The sequence below is a fragment of the Streptopelia decaocto genome (genome assembly GCF_964273445.1).
Source record: "Streptopelia decaocto genome assembly, chromosome: 5".
In the NCBI taxonomy this organism is placed as follows: domain Eukaryota; kingdom Metazoa; phylum Chordata; class Aves; order Columbiformes; family Columbidae; genus Streptopelia; species Streptopelia decaocto.
The window spans coordinates 50,346,405-50,363,008 of record NC_138659.1 but is presented as its reverse complement, the minus strand read 5'-3'; the positions used below and the strand labels follow the sequence as shown (position 1 = coordinate 50,363,008).

The 16,604-nt window shown below is 38.5% G+C and overlaps 1 protein-coding gene across 3 annotated transcripts in view; it reads left to right on the top strand.

The window, feature by feature from the left end:
• The window catches only part of SEC24C (SEC24 homolog C, COPII coat complex component), a 38,326-nt gene that overhangs the window by 5,381 nt on the left and 16,341 nt on the right, over positions 1–16,604 (top strand). The window contains exons 2-10 of one of the 3 annotated variants that reach the window (XM_082053528.1): positions 2,422–2,624; positions 5,571–5,654; positions 7,889–8,030; positions 9,009–9,178; positions 10,451–10,867; positions 12,099–12,229; positions 13,434–13,502; positions 15,272–15,383; positions 16,194–16,321. In XM_082053528.1, coding sequence (XP_081909654.1) covers positions 2,450–2,624; positions 5,571–5,654; positions 7,889–8,030; positions 9,009–9,178; positions 10,451–10,867; positions 12,099–12,229; positions 13,434–13,502; positions 15,272–15,383; positions 16,194–16,321 — 1,428 coding nt within the window. In that variant the 5' untranslated portion in view covers positions 2,422–2,449. The remainder of the gene's footprint in view (positions 1–2,421; positions 2,625–5,570; positions 5,655–7,888; positions 8,031–9,008; positions 9,179–10,450; positions 10,868–12,098; positions 12,230–13,433; positions 13,503–15,271; positions 15,384–16,193; positions 16,322–16,604) is intronic. The other 2 variants (XM_082053530.1, XM_082053529.1) reach the window with 2 other exon arrangements.

Genomic DNA, 16,604 nt, shown 5'->3' with positions numbered 1-16,604 from the left:
TCCTTTGCCTGCAGCTTTTCCTGGAGGAAGGACCTGTTAGTAAGAGCAGTGAGTAGAAGCCAAGTTCCTCATGGACAATCCAATAAGCAATAGTCAGGGCCAGGAGGAAGAGGAAGCAGCTCTCTTTCCTTGGCAGAAGACCTGCCTGGGTGTTCCATGATGTGTGGGTAGAGGAGTCTTCTCACTGTAGTGCCCCTTCCCTTTACTCCCCCTTTGCAGGAGGAACTCTCCTAATTTACTATTTGCACTGATGGGAGGTGATTGGGTTAGGTCTGTAATTGCAGTGTGGTGATGCTGGTTGCCTGCCTGGGGAGGAAGAGGTTAACCTGCAGGGGAACTTGGGAAGGGAGCAGGTCCCAAAGTCCAAATTTCCTGGCCCCATGGCTGGTCAGGTTAGACTGTTCTGCAGAACTAAGTCAAAGGTGGTGTTGGAAACCAGGATCTTTATCAAGGACTCTCTTGCTGTCCTGTTTATCATGTGTAATCATGTTTAAAAATACTGCAGGCTAATAAAAAGTTCTGTCAGGTTGTAAGCTGTTGCAAGTGACATTAGATGTTACTTTCAAGACCAAATTACCTTTAAATATTTTAAGAGAACTTTTTTTTTCTGAACAAAAGCCCCATTATTACCTTTATACAGCTTGAAGAATAAAAATATAAAACTTCATTTATTTCTTTCATATAAAGTTTAAGATCTAATTTCACAGTAACCATTAGCATTGTTAGTATTGACATTTGTCATGTTTGCTACCTGCAGTAGGTTAAATGTAGTATGTATGTATTTATTATGCTAGCTTTCTTCTGTAAGTAATAGACTGCTGTGTCGCGATATATGTATTTTCCCTTTATGAGATAGATATAGATATAGATATAGATATAGATATAGATATAGATATAGATATAGATATAGATAGATATAGATATATTTGGATGTGAAATAATTTCTTTCTGTGTGGATGGTTCTTACAGAGCTGTACAACTGTTGTATAACTTGTTGAAATAATTCTTAGACATCATATTTTTGGTAATGTGAAGAACCTTAGCATTGCTTGGCACACTCAAATCAATGTATAGGCAAAACAGCTGGTGTTTGTTATCCGCTTGAGTTAAGCTGTAGATTCTTTATGGGGATTTGCCTCTACTGGCTGATGGCTGTTGCAGCTGTATGTCTCCTCTGTGCTAAGATTTACTATGTACTTTTAATGCACAAGTTCATCATAGGGTTTGGAGAATAATATGAGGGCAAAATGAGTTATTTGCCTTACCTTAACTTTGCATTTTTATATAAACTGCAGTCTTTTAATAGAAAATTGCTCTAAACACACATTTCTTTACAGTGCTGGTGTAGATAGTCTTAGCTGAAGAAGGTAACAGTGACGTACAGAGTGTCCAAAGCAAGACAGGGGATTCAAAATATCCTTGAGAAATAGACCATGAGGGAATCTCCTGCCCATGAAGGCTTCTCCTTGCCTGTCCACAGCTAAAGGACTCTGTGGGTTATCTGCCTGCCTGGTACCATGGTGCTGTAATAACCGCCTGCTTGGTTTGGGCTCTCCTAGTGCCATTTCTGTTTTGATAGCGAGTCAACCGCTTTATACAGTTAGTTAGAGGAATTGGGAATCTGTACGTTAAGCAAGATTTCTTGCACAACTTTGCTAAGAAACATCTCTCCTGCCTCTGATGCTCCTGTTCAGGTCTTTCCCTTTTGTATAACTCCTTTAGTGATGTCTTTGCCTGGGATGCTTTTCCGTTTTGGACATCTTTCTTAGATGAACATGCTGCTTTTGGAATGTCTTAGTTTTCTGAAATTTATGTACATAACAACAACTTTAAATCATCTGTTGTTAAAAAACAAACACGCCCAAAAACTCTATATTGGTCCTGTTCTGCATTCTATCAAACACTTCAAGAAGCAGCTTTATGGATGCTGGAGTGTGTGTTGCTTGTAGTGAGGAAACATGATCATATAGACCAGCACAGAGATGAAAACTGAACTTGTTTAGTGTTATTGAAGTGTTGTTGTGTTAAGGAGTCTCTCATCTTGTAATGAAATCTCTTTCTGTTGGTCTGATGTTCTCTGAGGTAGAAATAGTTTGTAAGGTGTCTCAGGAAGCTTGATAATAATCTGCTATGGAGTGGCAAATTATGGTATATTTTTCCTAAGAAGATGATCACAAGACTAACCAAGGTGAAGCAGCGAATAAGTTGATTAGAAAACATAGTTTCTGAAAATACTGTTTTCTAACTAGCTCTTGTAAAGCATTTATCTTACTTGAAAAAATTGCTGTGCAAGAGTAAATAACCATTAATATTTTACTTTCCCTAGTATCTCAGGAGCTCTTGTTTCTGTGAAAACAGTAGAGAAGTTGGCCAGTCTGGTTTTATGTCTGCTAAAAGCCATTTTCCCCCCTCTTTTTGCAGGTGAGATTAGTTTGGGGATGTGAATAAAATGAGTGTAAACCAGCAAGCTCACACAGGGCCTCCCTATGGGCAACCTCAGCCTGGATATCAGGGTTACCAGCAGCCTGCCTACGGAGGACAGCCATTGCCAGGGGTTCCTCAGTCGCAGTATGGAGCTTATAACGGGCCGATGCCAGGATATCAACAGCCAGTCCCTCCACAAGGTACTTCTCAGTCAAAACCTAATGATTGATAACCTGTGAATTGTTGCGCGCATGGATTTTTTTTCTGTATACTTCCTATTGTTAGTCTTTATTTTTTAGTAGAAATTATCTTTTCTTCTGTATGTAGCTTACATGATGTTAAAAATCATGGTCTTCCTGTACTTTCTGAGGTTATTGTTCTATCACTTGTCCATTTTAGTAGGGCTTACTCTTCTTGTAATAGCTCATAAAATTAACGTGTTGAGAAGCACAGCCTGCTTTTTTTCTGTGTTCCTGCCCCCACGGTACTGAAGCACATGACCAGGACAGTCTTCCTGATGAGGTTATGTTGAGGGGCAGCAGTTAGGGACTGTAGGAGATTTATAACTGAGACTGCCTAACATTATTATGTAGAAAGTTCTGTTCTCCTTCCTGAAAGATTAGGACCTACAATTCTAGGCAGAAATTGTATTTGGAGCTGTTTTCTCTAATGCCTTTAAAATCAATAGAGAGCTTGTGGACATGTGGGCAAGCTAATGTATTCCAGAATTTCCCTGGTTCTGCAGGATCATATCACTTGTTGGTTTTGTTTGTTAAAAAAAAAAAAAGAAGCTGCTTTTTTCTGTTTTCAAAACAAAGGCTAACTTAAAATTATTAAAGAACCATAGGAGTCTGTGTTTCCAAGTACCTGAATTGCTTTAGGAGATTAATAGTGACTTTGGCATCTGAAATGTAGAGGAGAAAACACTGTTGCTGTCAGTAGAAGTATTTCTGCCTTTCAAAATCACGTGGATGAATTCAGTTCTGCTGAGATAAGCACAACACAAACTTTCACTCTGAAATGTTTGTTTAGATTTCAGATTGATATTCCAAGGAGTGAGGAATATGCTAATCATGCTAATAGTCTCTGTATTATTCTCCCATCCAAATACATCTTGAATTTTTTGCAACTTCTTGAATTTTAAACTGATCTCAACAAGAAGGATAGAAGAAGCAAAGTATTTGTAGTTATCTTGAAACTAACAGAAGTGGGAGACTGAAATCTGGGAGCTGAATGATTACCCCGTTGGCTTTTTTGTCTGGAGTTAACCAGGGTAGTGGAATAGAAGAAGAGTTAGTGTGGTGTGGTAAAGAATGGGTTATTCAGTTGCTCCATCTTCCTTTTCTTTCCTTAATCTTCTCTTCTCCTCCTCTCAATAAATCTCTTTCAACAGCACTTTTAATCTGTGAGTTTTGAACTAATTTCACAGAGGGTTTAAATTGCTATAAAAGTAATGAAAACCAGCAGTGGGCAGAGGAAAGGAACGCTGCTCTCTGGGAAGAGGGGCAGAGCTCTGCCATGGAGCGCTCTCTTGGGCTGCTCAGTGTAGCCATTGACCAACAAGAGTTTCCTGTCCCATGCAAGGAATAGGGAGAAATTGGACTTGCTTCAGTGAGGGAGAGGAGATTTGAGAAGGACAAAGACTACTACAGATTTGTTCAACAAGTTTAATCAGTGTAGCTATTTATAGAAAACAGGTTTTGTCTGAGAACAGTGTGAAGAATGTTTAGGATCTTTGTGAAAAGAAACTGATGAGCATCAGATACTTCAAGAATTATTTACAAGTCTGAAAAGCGTTTCCTGTTAAGGGAATTAAATTTTTCCTTCTGAATTATTTCTGATTTGCCTTTTTTAACTTCAGAACAAAAGAAATGTCATTCATAACAGCTCGGTAAGGACATAACTAGGAAGCTTGATAGCCTGCATATAAACTTGTGCAGATTAAAAATGCGGATTTTGTTTGTGCTAGTAATGATTGTAAAGTGGTTTGACACTAAGGGCCGCAAGGTGGTCTCATTTGGGCAACAAAAGTGTATTGCACTATTCTTAAGTAGGATCTCATATACTGTATTGATATATCAGGGAAAGGCCACCCATTTGTGAAGATTTCTCTTCTGTCTTTTCTTATGAGACCATTCTTCCTAGGCTTAGCAGACTGTATTAAGGAGATCTCATTTGTCAAGTTGTGCATTTTGGACCTGTTACTGTAAATCCAGAAGGAAGGAATGTAAAATTCAGAGCACTAGCACAACAGCCAGAAGTTGACCTGTCAGTAGCTCCTGAAGATGGCATTCAGGTGAAAATAGGCAAACAAGCAAAGCATTATCAAAGAGAGCAGATAGGTGATAGTGAAGACAGTGACAGTTATCCTTTCTACCCCCATCTCCAACGCATTCTGTTTATTGCTTGTCTTTGTAGCAAGATCCGTTGTAGCTGCATAATGTAGAGAGAATTAATTTCAGAGGCCCTAAGTAACAGAAATTTAGAGAACACTGAGGGGTAAAAGGAAAACTGTCAATGTTATTCTGTGATCTCAAAGTAGTTGTCTTAGGGATTTATTTTTAACAATAAAATTTCTTGGAGGATTGAGTGGAGAAGTGTTGGGAGCAGGTGCCATCCTCAGTCAAGGAGCCTTTTGCATCTGGTTTACAGGGCAAGCCCTAGCTCTAACTAGTGGAAACATAGGAATTCTGTGCCAGTGATGCTCCTCTTGCTGGGGACCAGGAGCGGAGTACTGTGCTGCCAGCTGAAAATAGCTGCTGCTTGTTATGAGCATGTTGAAAGAACCAGGACAATTTTGCAGCAGTCTATCAGTTTCCTGCTGATGAGATCACGCAGTTGAAAGTGCAAACACTATTATCTGAATACCAGTAAGAATTATACCGCTGCTGGATTGTTTTACATAGACTCAGTTTACGATACTATTACCACTTGTATTAACGTTAATATATTAACTATGTTGGTAATATACATTGTGCAAGATAGAACAGTGAGAGGGAGTATAGCTTAAGGAATAATGTGCTAAATGTGACATGGATTTTATGTATATGAAATTTTCTGCACTAGGTACTGTTCTCAGCCTTGGAAACACTGTCTCTTGGTGCTTTTTCTCAGGCTTGATTTACTGGTGTATTCTGTCTTTCCAGGTTACTTTCCTTCCTTGGGGTTCCCTTCAAAGGGCTCTCCTGTATCTCTCAACTCTGATACTTCTCTTGCACCCAATTTCATAGGTAAATGGTGTCCTTTCTGTGGGAGTATTTGTGCTGTGCTGCTTCTTCTGTGCCAAGTTCCCATTTAATATGGATATTTATCTCAAAGGTGTGGGTACCTGATTATTCAGGCGGAGGTGGGTGGGACACTTCCCAATCTATTCGTAGGTAGCACTCCAGAAACATAAATAGGCTATGAAGAAATAATCCTAGTGGAAATCCCTTATGCCTGCAGATTCATAGATAAAACCTGACTTGTGACTAATGTTTTCTGAAGTCTGATTTCAAAACCTGAATTGGCTGAATCAGGTTTTGTTGGGGAGAAACCTTAGTTTAAAAGAATGCAGTCTCCCACTTGAGAGAGAACTAAAACATGAGGTTTGAAATGATAGCATTGCCATGAAGAAATGAAAAATCTACCCAAGCACCAGGAGGTTGTTATTGGAAGTCATGGAATATTTGTAAGTTGTGTTTTCATTTAAGGGAAAAAAATAAGCTTTTAGCTTCCTGGACTAAGCCAAATAAATGTCAGGAATAATTATGATTCCAAAAGCTATGGCTTGAAGAAAGCAACACTTTTGCAAAGCTAGCAAGCAAAATGTAAGAATTAGAAACACTGCAAGAAATCATATTGTACCTTTCCTTCTTTCCAACTTTGGGAAGTATTTTGGAAGAGCCATTTCTAGCAGTGTCAATTTGTTAAGAATAGTGGGGAGTCAAAACTAGGCCAAGACCATATAGTCTCAAGGCTTTAAGTAAAATCACAGGCATTTCCTGTTTTGCTCTAATCTACCTCCATTTTGAGGTTTCTGAGTAAGAAAAATATCTCAAAGATGCTGAAGGGGAACTTCAGGATTTCTCAAGAGTAATGACCTTAAAATAATAAACCGCTAGGTATTCATACCTGTTCAAGTGAATTTTTTTCAGTGGCTATTTGAGCAGTCTGTGATAATGGTTGCAGAAGTATATTTGTTACAAGAACAAGAAAAAGAAGACTTCAGAAGCTTTTTCTGAAGTAAGCATGTATTTATCAAATTGCATGCCTTTTGAAATTAAGGGGGGGGAGGAAGTTAACATAAACAAAAAGAAGTATAGGATCTCTCCAGGTATTGGATTAAATATGCTTTCAAAGACAAAGATAACACCAAACAATTTACATATACTATCAAAGGAAAGAGATTTCAAATAGATGAAAGTATATGAGATTAACCAAAAAGGTATCACAAAAGACATTCAGAAATAGAAATACCACACTACATACAAATAGTTAGACATCAGGAAATGCTTGGCAGGAGAAACAGTAAGATGAAGGTGCTGTAACAGCACTTTAGAAAACACAAGATTTAATGAGCTGAAGGTATATAAAAATGATAAATGTCTCTGGAAATAATTAAGTCCTAAGTCTCAAAATGAAGAACAGTAGGAGGTTTAGTAATAAAGAAAAAAGCCCCAAGAAATCACTGGTTATTCATACAAGGTCTAGTTAATCCCTTCTTTGAATTTACATTGGCAAGCTTACTATGAATTACATGTAGAAGATAAGATAAAAATATATTAGTTGAAACATCATGCTTTGATATATAAATTATACTGTAGAATTGAAAAAAAGCTTATCTTATTTCCTGTTTCATAAGGGTTCATCACAATAAGGTTTCAGTGTCCCTTTTAAACTTGTCACGCTGGTCACTGTCAGAGACGCAGCAGTGTTTATGTGCTGCCCTGGTCTCATGAGGCAGTTTACTCTGTTTAGTCATGTATATTTAATGATAACCCATACATGAAGTGTGTTCCCTTGTGGTTCGCAATCACGGTCATATGGTTGTTCTAATTATCAGCATTTTAAACTCAGATAACCTACTTACCTTTCAAGTCAGGAAAACTGACCTGTAACAAACATAAGGTTTCATGTGAATACTTTTCTTGGTCTGGATACCTTACTGACAAGATACCATTCTTTTCTTCATCAAAAGATGAAATTGTCTTTTGAAAACCCTCCACAGTACATATTTTCTACGTGGTCTGTGTAGAGATGTTGACCAGTGACATTGGCTAAAAATATTTTTGTTTTAGTTTTGCTACTTCTAATATGGTTGTATAAATTATTTGTTGTTCATGGAGTATTGATACATCAATTTGGCCACTGCTAGGCTGTTCCTGCACTTTTTTTATTTCCTGGAGTTTTCATGGTGATTGGTTCAAGCCCTTGTTTCTGCAATGTGTGACTTTATTTCTTTATTTTCCCCTTATGTCTGTAGGTTTAGTAAGAGCCCCTCCAACATCTGGAGCTCCTCCTCCAGCCTCTGAAGCATCTCTTCCTTCTGGCCACTTGGCATACAGTCAGTATGGACACGAAGATGTGCAGAACGGGGTTCCAGCCTCAGCAGCCCCAATGCAGAGGTACATACAAGAAGAGCAAATCATAACAAAGACCTACCTTGGTAAACCTGTGCTAGGTCTAGACCTTTTAGGATCTGAAACAAACTGAATACTTCATTTTTCCTGTGGTGGATGTTGAATTTGTTTATTGCTTCCTTATTGTTTTTAAACAACGTTTTGCCATAGGAGTATTTGTTAGACAATAAGAATCTCTGGAGATGAAAAACTTCTGGAAGAATTTGAGCAGATGTCAGTGACTGATCAAAATTACTTCTCTGAAGACTTTCTATGCAGTAGTCACTTTCCCATAGGAATTTTCTGATTCCCTTAATCTGTCCTGTTTTAAAACAATTACATCCACACAGCTGTAGTATTTGATTTCTTGGCAGTGTGAATTGATCTGTCTGGAGCATGTTGCTGTCTGTCATTACTGAGTAATTCCTTAGGATTGGTTCTGGGTCCTTTTCTGTCCATTGTGGATCCCTAAATTATCCTCATCTAAAGCTCTTGGGCATCTTCTCCAGAAAGATAGTGCCATTACCTCTGTGGTGAAAGTGGCAGCAGTTCTCACTGCTTCATTCTCATTACTGGTTATGGGGGAAGGTGTTTGTTTTTTGTTTCCTTCTGGCGAAGTTTAGCACTATCAGCTGGAGACTCCAAATCCTTTGACCAACAGAGCATTCTTACATAGCTGTGCAGACCTTACTGTTGCTCACTCTGTAGACTCTGTTGCAATATTTCTGATTGGCATTAACTCAAATGGAATTAACAAAAAAATGCTATAAATATAGAATTTGTATTTTAAGAACTAATAGATTTTTTTGATGAAGGGGATTCAGGTTCATGCAGGATATGTGGTTATATTTCCAAAACTGAACTACAGTGCTTCATGTAAATAATTGAGATCCAGCTAGTGTTTACATGCTAGAAAAAAATTAAAATGCACATTTGTAACTGCTTGTATAATGGGGAATCCAAGTTTCTCATCTTCCTTCTCAGGCCACCTGCTTCTAAGCCATTTCTGCCAGGCTCAGCACCCACGCCTGTCCAGCAATATGGTCCCCGCCCAGCCAGTGTACAGCAGCTCGGCAATCACATGGCAGGGATGACGATTGGCACTACTGCTGGTACTACAGCCTCTGCTCCTCCCCCAGCTGGACTGGGCTATGGTGAGGATTCCTGGCTACAGAAATATTCTGTTTCTTTTCATTTACACTAGAAATTTCAGAAAAGATTTGCTCTTGTCAGTGATTCATTACCATACAGTGATGAAAATTCTCTGGATGTAGTAAATGATAGTTTCCTTGACTAATAGGGTCATTGTTAGGGAAAACACAACTGAGACTATTGCAGCAAACAGTCCAGGAAGTACTGCAGGACAAGAGTAACAACAGAGAATAACAATATTTCTCCTCAGGCAGGTGAATCTTGGTGTGAAACACGGAAACCACCTTTCCTGAAGTAAGCTGTTGAAGAGTCTACATGCCTTGCCACTGTTGTGCAGCAGCCCAGTCAAAAAAAAAAAAAAAAAGAAAAAGTTCATTAAATCAGAAAAGACTGAAATTATTCTGTGAAGTTGAGAAGAAACTTACTGAAACAGTATCAACTGATTTTAGCTATTTTTTCTATTGTATTACATCTACAGACCCAGTGCTGTAGATTGCAAGACTTTTTATAATTGAAGACTAGAGGCTTGTCTTTAATATGTGTGAGCTCGTCTGGCTACATTTTAATGTTTTGGTAGTTTTTGACAACATCTCTCATACTTTAATGCAGACTTTATAGGAAAATTAGGAGTAGGGAATGCAAATTTCTTTAGCCTTTTGGCAATGTGTTTGCCTAAAATTATCCTCTGAAATAGTACACTAGTTCCATGCTATTAAAACCATGAAGCTCGAATCCATTCTTGAACTCAAGAAATCAGTAGACAGACTTGTGGTTGTTCTTTTTGTGCCCCTTTTTTCTGGCCCTAAATCCTGAAATGTGGTCTGATTATGTAAAATAAAAAGCTCAGACTTTGAGAGGACAATGGAGGATCTATCAAGTCTCAGGTCCCTTGGATGAGTTTCAACTCTGATCAGTTTAGGAGGGTGTTCACTTAAGGTTTGTCTCTATTAGTATTTATCTGAAGATGAGAAAGTGGTGGACCTGTTTAGATGATCTGGAACAGTGGTTTCCAACTCATTTTCACCAGGGGCCACATCAGCCTCGCGGTTACCTTCAAAGGGCGGAATGTAATTTTAGGACTGTAGAAATGTAACTACTCCTATATTCATACAGTCCTAAAATTACATTTGGCCCTTTGAAGGCAACCGTGAGGCTGATGTGGCCCTCAGTGAAAATGAGTTTAACACTCCTGATCCAAAGCAAACAGGTTTTGCTTGCATCTTAATTGTCTTGAGGATAGAAGAAAATGATGTTTTATTTTCTTTTCTTATCAGGTCCCCCAACATCAGTTCCCCCAGTCTCAGGATCTGGTCTCTACACACCTTACACTGCAAGCCCAGGACCACCTCCTACCAGTGTGTCTCAGGGTCTTCCTTTGGCACAGCCTCCATTTCCTGGTCAACGCCTACCTGCTCAAGTCCTTGCTTTTGCCCCACCTCCCCCTTCTACAGGGACTGGACCTTCCTCTTACCCTCCTACCACAGGTGCCCCAAGGCCACCTACCTTGCCCGGTCCACCGCTGCCTGGGCAGACAGTTGCTGGACCACCAGCCTTCCAGCCCAATCACGTGTCCTCACCACCACCTCCACCAGCTATGTCGGGGCCGCACCCTGGGCCTCCCATGGGTGGCGTCCATGGACCACCTCCTCCCACTCATCCTCCTCAGCCAGGATACCAAATGCAGCAGAACGGTGAGTATTCCTGCTATAGGAATTGCAAGTTACGTGTGGTGTTTGTGTGCTGCAAAGTGGGAACTGGATTTCACGTTTCTGACTTGAAGGCTTCTGGCTGCACTTCAGAGCTTCCCTCTTGTTTTGCCTTTGCTCATATCTGAAGGACAAATCCAAGACAAACAACAGGATGTATCATTCTAAGATATTTGTTATACAGGTTTTAATCAGATTAATGTAATGAAAGGAATCCTAGCTTACTTGTTCAAAAAGTTGTTTAAGAATTAATGCCATAATTCTACAAGAATTTGTGGTCAAATTTTTATTATGAACTTTAATGTCTGCAACCTCATCTGTTCAAAGTAGGGATTGGAAATACTGAAAAGCTTTATTATCTTTTTAAAGTTTGTGGCCAGTGTGCATATACACTGTATATGAAAGTTGTTAAATGTTGAGGAGTTGCTACTTTTTCTTCTTTAATTCATAAAACTATATTATCTTCTTGTAGAACCTTTCACATTTTGTGTGTGCTTAGAAGTAATATCGGTTAAGCTTTCTGAATTATAAGAGTTTTGGCTGATTTTTAATCAATAACATTTACAGACAGCTAGGATAAAGTAATCATATGCAAGTGTCAGGATTGAGAATCCCATTCCCCATGCAGCTTTGCCCAACTGGCCAGGTAATTTGCTTAAAAATATCTGCCCAAATTGCTATGAATTGTAAAAACACTAATGGGGCAAATTATGCTGTTATTCCATAATGGACTGAAAATGTCTACAGTATTATGAAATAACTTCAGGTAGTTACAAAACAGAAGAGATAATCACACATTAACCTATTAATGCATAATTTCAGACAAGCCCAAACTGCCCAAGAGAACTCCTTGCATACCTTTGGTTTGAGGAATTATGTTTCACCCATTAGCTATTTTGCTCTTGTGTGTTCACTTTCTATTAGGCGGTTCTGCAGTTTAACTTGAATGTTCATAGTGCATGATCTTAATGTGTATTTTAATCATACTTTTCTAAAAATAGTTATGTTAGTCTAAAAAGTGTGTTTCCTTAAGTCTGGTTTTAAGGAGAACTGTATCCATCAGTTTATTGGCTCATTGATAAAGGTGTACAGGTCTAAGCTGAAGCACTGTGTTATCCTAATTAACTGAAAAGCATGTGACTTTCTTGTTGACAGGAAAAATGAGGAAACACCTGCTATTAGCCATTGTTTGATTTTGCTGTCCCTTTCTTCTAAGGTTCCTTTGGGCAAGTGAGGGGTCCTCAACCAAACTATGGAGGAGCCTATCCAGGAACACCAAATTACGGGAGTCAGCCTGGGCCACCACCTCCACCAAAACGCTTGGATCCAGATTCCATTCCTAGCCCTGTAAGCTTACTTCACTCTTGGTAGTGTGAACTCTTCCATAGTGTCTTTACATAAAATGGAACTGACAAAGACCAAAGCTGAAAACAGGTTTATCATTCCAAAGAACATCAGTCTGTTCTCCTGCTTACTTTTCTTGTATATTCAGCTTCAGTCTTTTGTTATGAGTAAGCCTGAAGCAGTATTTTTCTTGGCGAAGAAAGTGCACTGCATATGCAAATCAATGCTATAATTCCTCAGGCCTCTTTCTGTACTATGTTACATTTTGAGAATCCTTGAGTGCTTTCATTAAGCTTATTTCTCCATTTCTAGATTCTTGCTTGATGACTGTCCAAGGTGAACTAATTACAGGTTTTGAGGTGACCACCTGTGAACTGTATGATCCAAGTTTAAAGTATGGTTAATAGGACTTGATTGTAGTGCTTTTCCTTTCTCTTTTCCTGTAATCTGTCAAAAAGCTTGTTGGCATTTTTTTGGTCATTAAATCATTACACTACTTCAGTCAAACAGTCAGACAGACAACTTCTCCAATTGGTATTATCTTTCAGAATGGAGGTTCTGAGAAAGGATGAGCAGTGATGTGTAATGGTTAACAACGATGCATAATATTAAGCCTGAAAGTATTATTGCTGATAGTAGTTTGACAACAGGAAACCTTTCTAGGTTATTGCTTGCAATCGGTTTACTTAAAAACTATAAAAATAGTTTTACCTTAATTTACATCTTAGATCTGGACTGGTGCTGTTCAGAAGTTATTGCTATTCAAAAAAGATGATCTGGTTAGACTCCAGGTTTATGTAAAGTTTATGACCATATTTTTTTCATAGAAGAAAAGTCTTTAATTGCTTGCCTGCTTCCCTTCTCTCCCCACTAAAGAAGATCTCAAATGGCTTGCGTCAGCTGCCTTCATTTTAGCATGTTCTTAAAGCATAAATCCTGAATTTCTAACTGAAATGAGCACGTGAGCCACTGCCTCTCTTAGCAATGCCTTCGGAGCCCTGGCCCTACATCCTGGCAAAACTGGGTTTGGGAGCAGCGTATGCTGCAGAAGCGGATGTTTCCTGTTGCATGAACCAATATCCAAATGTATCTAATTCCAGTGCTACAGGTGTGGGTAGAGAGAAGTAACACTGTTACTTTTTGTTTTATTATTCTCTTTTCTTTTTCCTTTTTTTTTGGTGGCACTCTGTTATTTTTTTAAAAAAAGCAACTTAATGAGCTGCCACCCCAGCAGAAACCCAGGCACAGAATAGACCCAGATGCAATTCCTAGTCCAGTAAGTGCTGTATATGTGTCGATTGTAGTCTGTGTGTTGGTGACCATCTGTGCATGCCTGCAACCTGAACTTCACCTCACTAACCATCCATCATTAATCCTTTACCCTTTCCTTGCTGTCTTCTTCTTGCCTTGTAAAAATGAGTAACATTACACCACAAGAGGTTGTTAAAAATATTCTCTTCCATGATGAATGGTGAGACAATAGAAAGCAGACTTGCAGAAACAGATCATGAAGAATGTCTCCCCATCACTTTGTCTGATCTATAAAATACCTTTTTCATCCGATTCCAACTGACAGTTTTAGTGTAAGCCATCAGTATCATTGTCCATACAATGTGTGTCTCGTGTTAACATACACAGAGCATGAGCCTTTGTAGCCATGTTTCCTACCAGTTTTGAGCAGAATTTGATTATTCTTTTTGTTGATATACCAGTACTGAGCTAGTGCTTTGACAGTCTAAAATTGCAGATGAACTGTTTTGTTTTGTTGTTAATTCCTGATGTAAATCTTCTAGTAGATTAATATGAGGCATGGGGAGCTATGAACATTCTCTCATTATCTGTACTCATACATAACCATTAGATTTTGAATTTGAAAATCTAATGTTTATGTGTAGAGAATCTTACCTAAAGAAAGAAAAAAGCAGCTACCTTTTGGATTGGAAGTAAAAAACACGTTTGACTTTCCATTACCATCATTTCACTTCTTCCTCATTTAGCCAAAGTTGATCATACAAGAGGAGCCAGTGGTGAGATCACAATGTCAGTCAGTCTGTAGAAGTTTGAAGTGGGACTAGGTTTATTCTAGAGCACTCACTGCTGACGCTATGGGAGGCGTTCTGCTGGCAGCTTGGAATCCTTAGTGAGAGGGTAGGAGTTCTGCCATGCAAACTTCTGCATTTCACAATTCCCTCTAGGCAAAAGTATATGTGTTTGGTGGCAAAATAAGATCAGAAAAATGATTGCTGACTTCAATGCTTTCATTTGAGTACCCGTATGGAAATATAATTAAAACTGTATATTACTTCAATTTTCTGTTCTTATGCAAAGGTCAGAGGATATTTTGGTCAAGGAAAACTGTTTAATGCGTTTCCATTATCTTAAGCATATTTACATTAATGAAGAATTTCAAATACAAAGAGATTTAAGATTTTTACTGGCTTGTGAAGTTTAAGCTTGATTTACTGACAATTCTACTGAAACGTCACTTTCCACAACCCCAGAATTCAAATCATAAACTCTTGAGCACCACAGAGTAATAAGTACTTCCACCTGAGCTTGCCAGCATCTGTCTTTAGGTTGGAGTTATAGTGGTTAGAAATAAGCTCATACTATGAAAACAGTGGTAACATGACAGAAAGGAAAAGTCAGGTTATCTGTAGAGCTTCACCCTGAGGCTTACAGGAGCTTGTAATTTCAATTTGGCTAGGACCAGTATACAGGGGAATACTACCAAAAATTCATTTATTGATCTGTGGCTAGAAGAACTCAGATCAGGCCTCAAAACACAAAATATGCTACTACTCAAAATACCTGGGGAGAAATCCTGTTTGTAACTTGTAATTTATTGTTAGTCATTAAGTACTATTTAAAATCAAACTGAGAGGTGACTGCTTGACAAAACTTATTTGCTTTAGACTTTTTATTTTTAGAGATAGTAGTGTTTGCCTCAGGTCCCCTTTTAACTGCCTTACAGATATAAATTTTGTATTTTACAGTACTTTGAAATCAAGCCTCCAAATATTAATGTGGTGTTTTCCATCATAGATTCAAGTGATCGAAGATGACAGAAGTAACCGTGGGTCAGAACCATTTGTCACTGGAGTGAGAGGGCAGGTTCCACCTCTTGTTACTACAAATTTCTTGGTCAAGGATCAAGGTAAAATCTTTTTCTTTTCCTAAATAAACAAGCACAAACCCCGAAGAGTCATTGACAGAACTACCCATATCTCTACAGGAAATGTTTGAGGAATTATTTCAGTGGCTGGGGATGTGTGTTTCACCAGCATAAACTTAGTTTCAAGTCCTGTGTTGATTTGATCTCAATTTAGATTCTTCTGATTGTTTGGTAGTTAGTAACCAATTAGCAAATAAAAAATGTTTTCCAAGGCAAATACCCAGGACCAGCATTAGCAGGGATATCAGAAAGCAGCAAATGAAGCCTCTTCTGAAGAGCTGTATCAACAACAGTTGATTGGACTGGGAACTGTATTTTTTAAATCACGAATGGGTTGTCAATTGATCCATGGGCTTCACAGAGAAAGGATATTTCATCTTTTAATTTCCCATGCTTTACTGGAGATTCTAAGCTCTCTTAAAACTTTGGAATCCGATTCTACAATCAAGTGCTTTACTTGTCAGCCAAAATTACAAAATAAAACAGCAGAAATGTTTGAGTTGAATTTTCTGCTTGTAGTATATTTTAGTCTGCAGAGAGAGTGAAATGGGAATGCCTTTTTAGAGGTTTAAGTCGATGTGGAGTCAAGTTCATTTGTTTTGAGTTAAGGGCTTTTATTATATGTAGTTGATCCTAAGAGGCATTTTGTTTGGAATTCAAGATTTGCATAGGTTGAAATTAATTGATTGATTAGATAAGCTCTTAGTCTGTCTGAAGCTATCTTTATTTTTGTTCTTGAGTATAAACTTAACTTGTACTGAAATTTGTGGGGATTTTTTCTTTGTTCCCCAGGTAATGCAAGCCCCCGCTACATAAGATGCACATCTTACAATATTCCCTGCACCTCAGATATGGCCAAACAGTCCCAAGTTCCCCTAGCTGCTGTCATAAAACCGCTGGCCACTCTACCCCCAGAGGAGGTGAGAACCGTATGCAGAGTTACCTATGCACTGTATGCACTCTGAACTCATCAGGAGAATGCTATTAGATGTCAACATTTAACAGATACATTAAGAAGAAATGTGTAGGTAATGAAGACTAGGTAAACATTGATTTTCCCACACCATGTGGTAGAGATGTGTAAGACAGGAGAATGTTGTGTTCAAAACATTTAATATTTTGATCACCATGATAATTTCAGGTTTTTTGCAGTAACTGTCAAGCACTGTGACCAAATGACCAAAGTACTAGGAAGGTCACAAA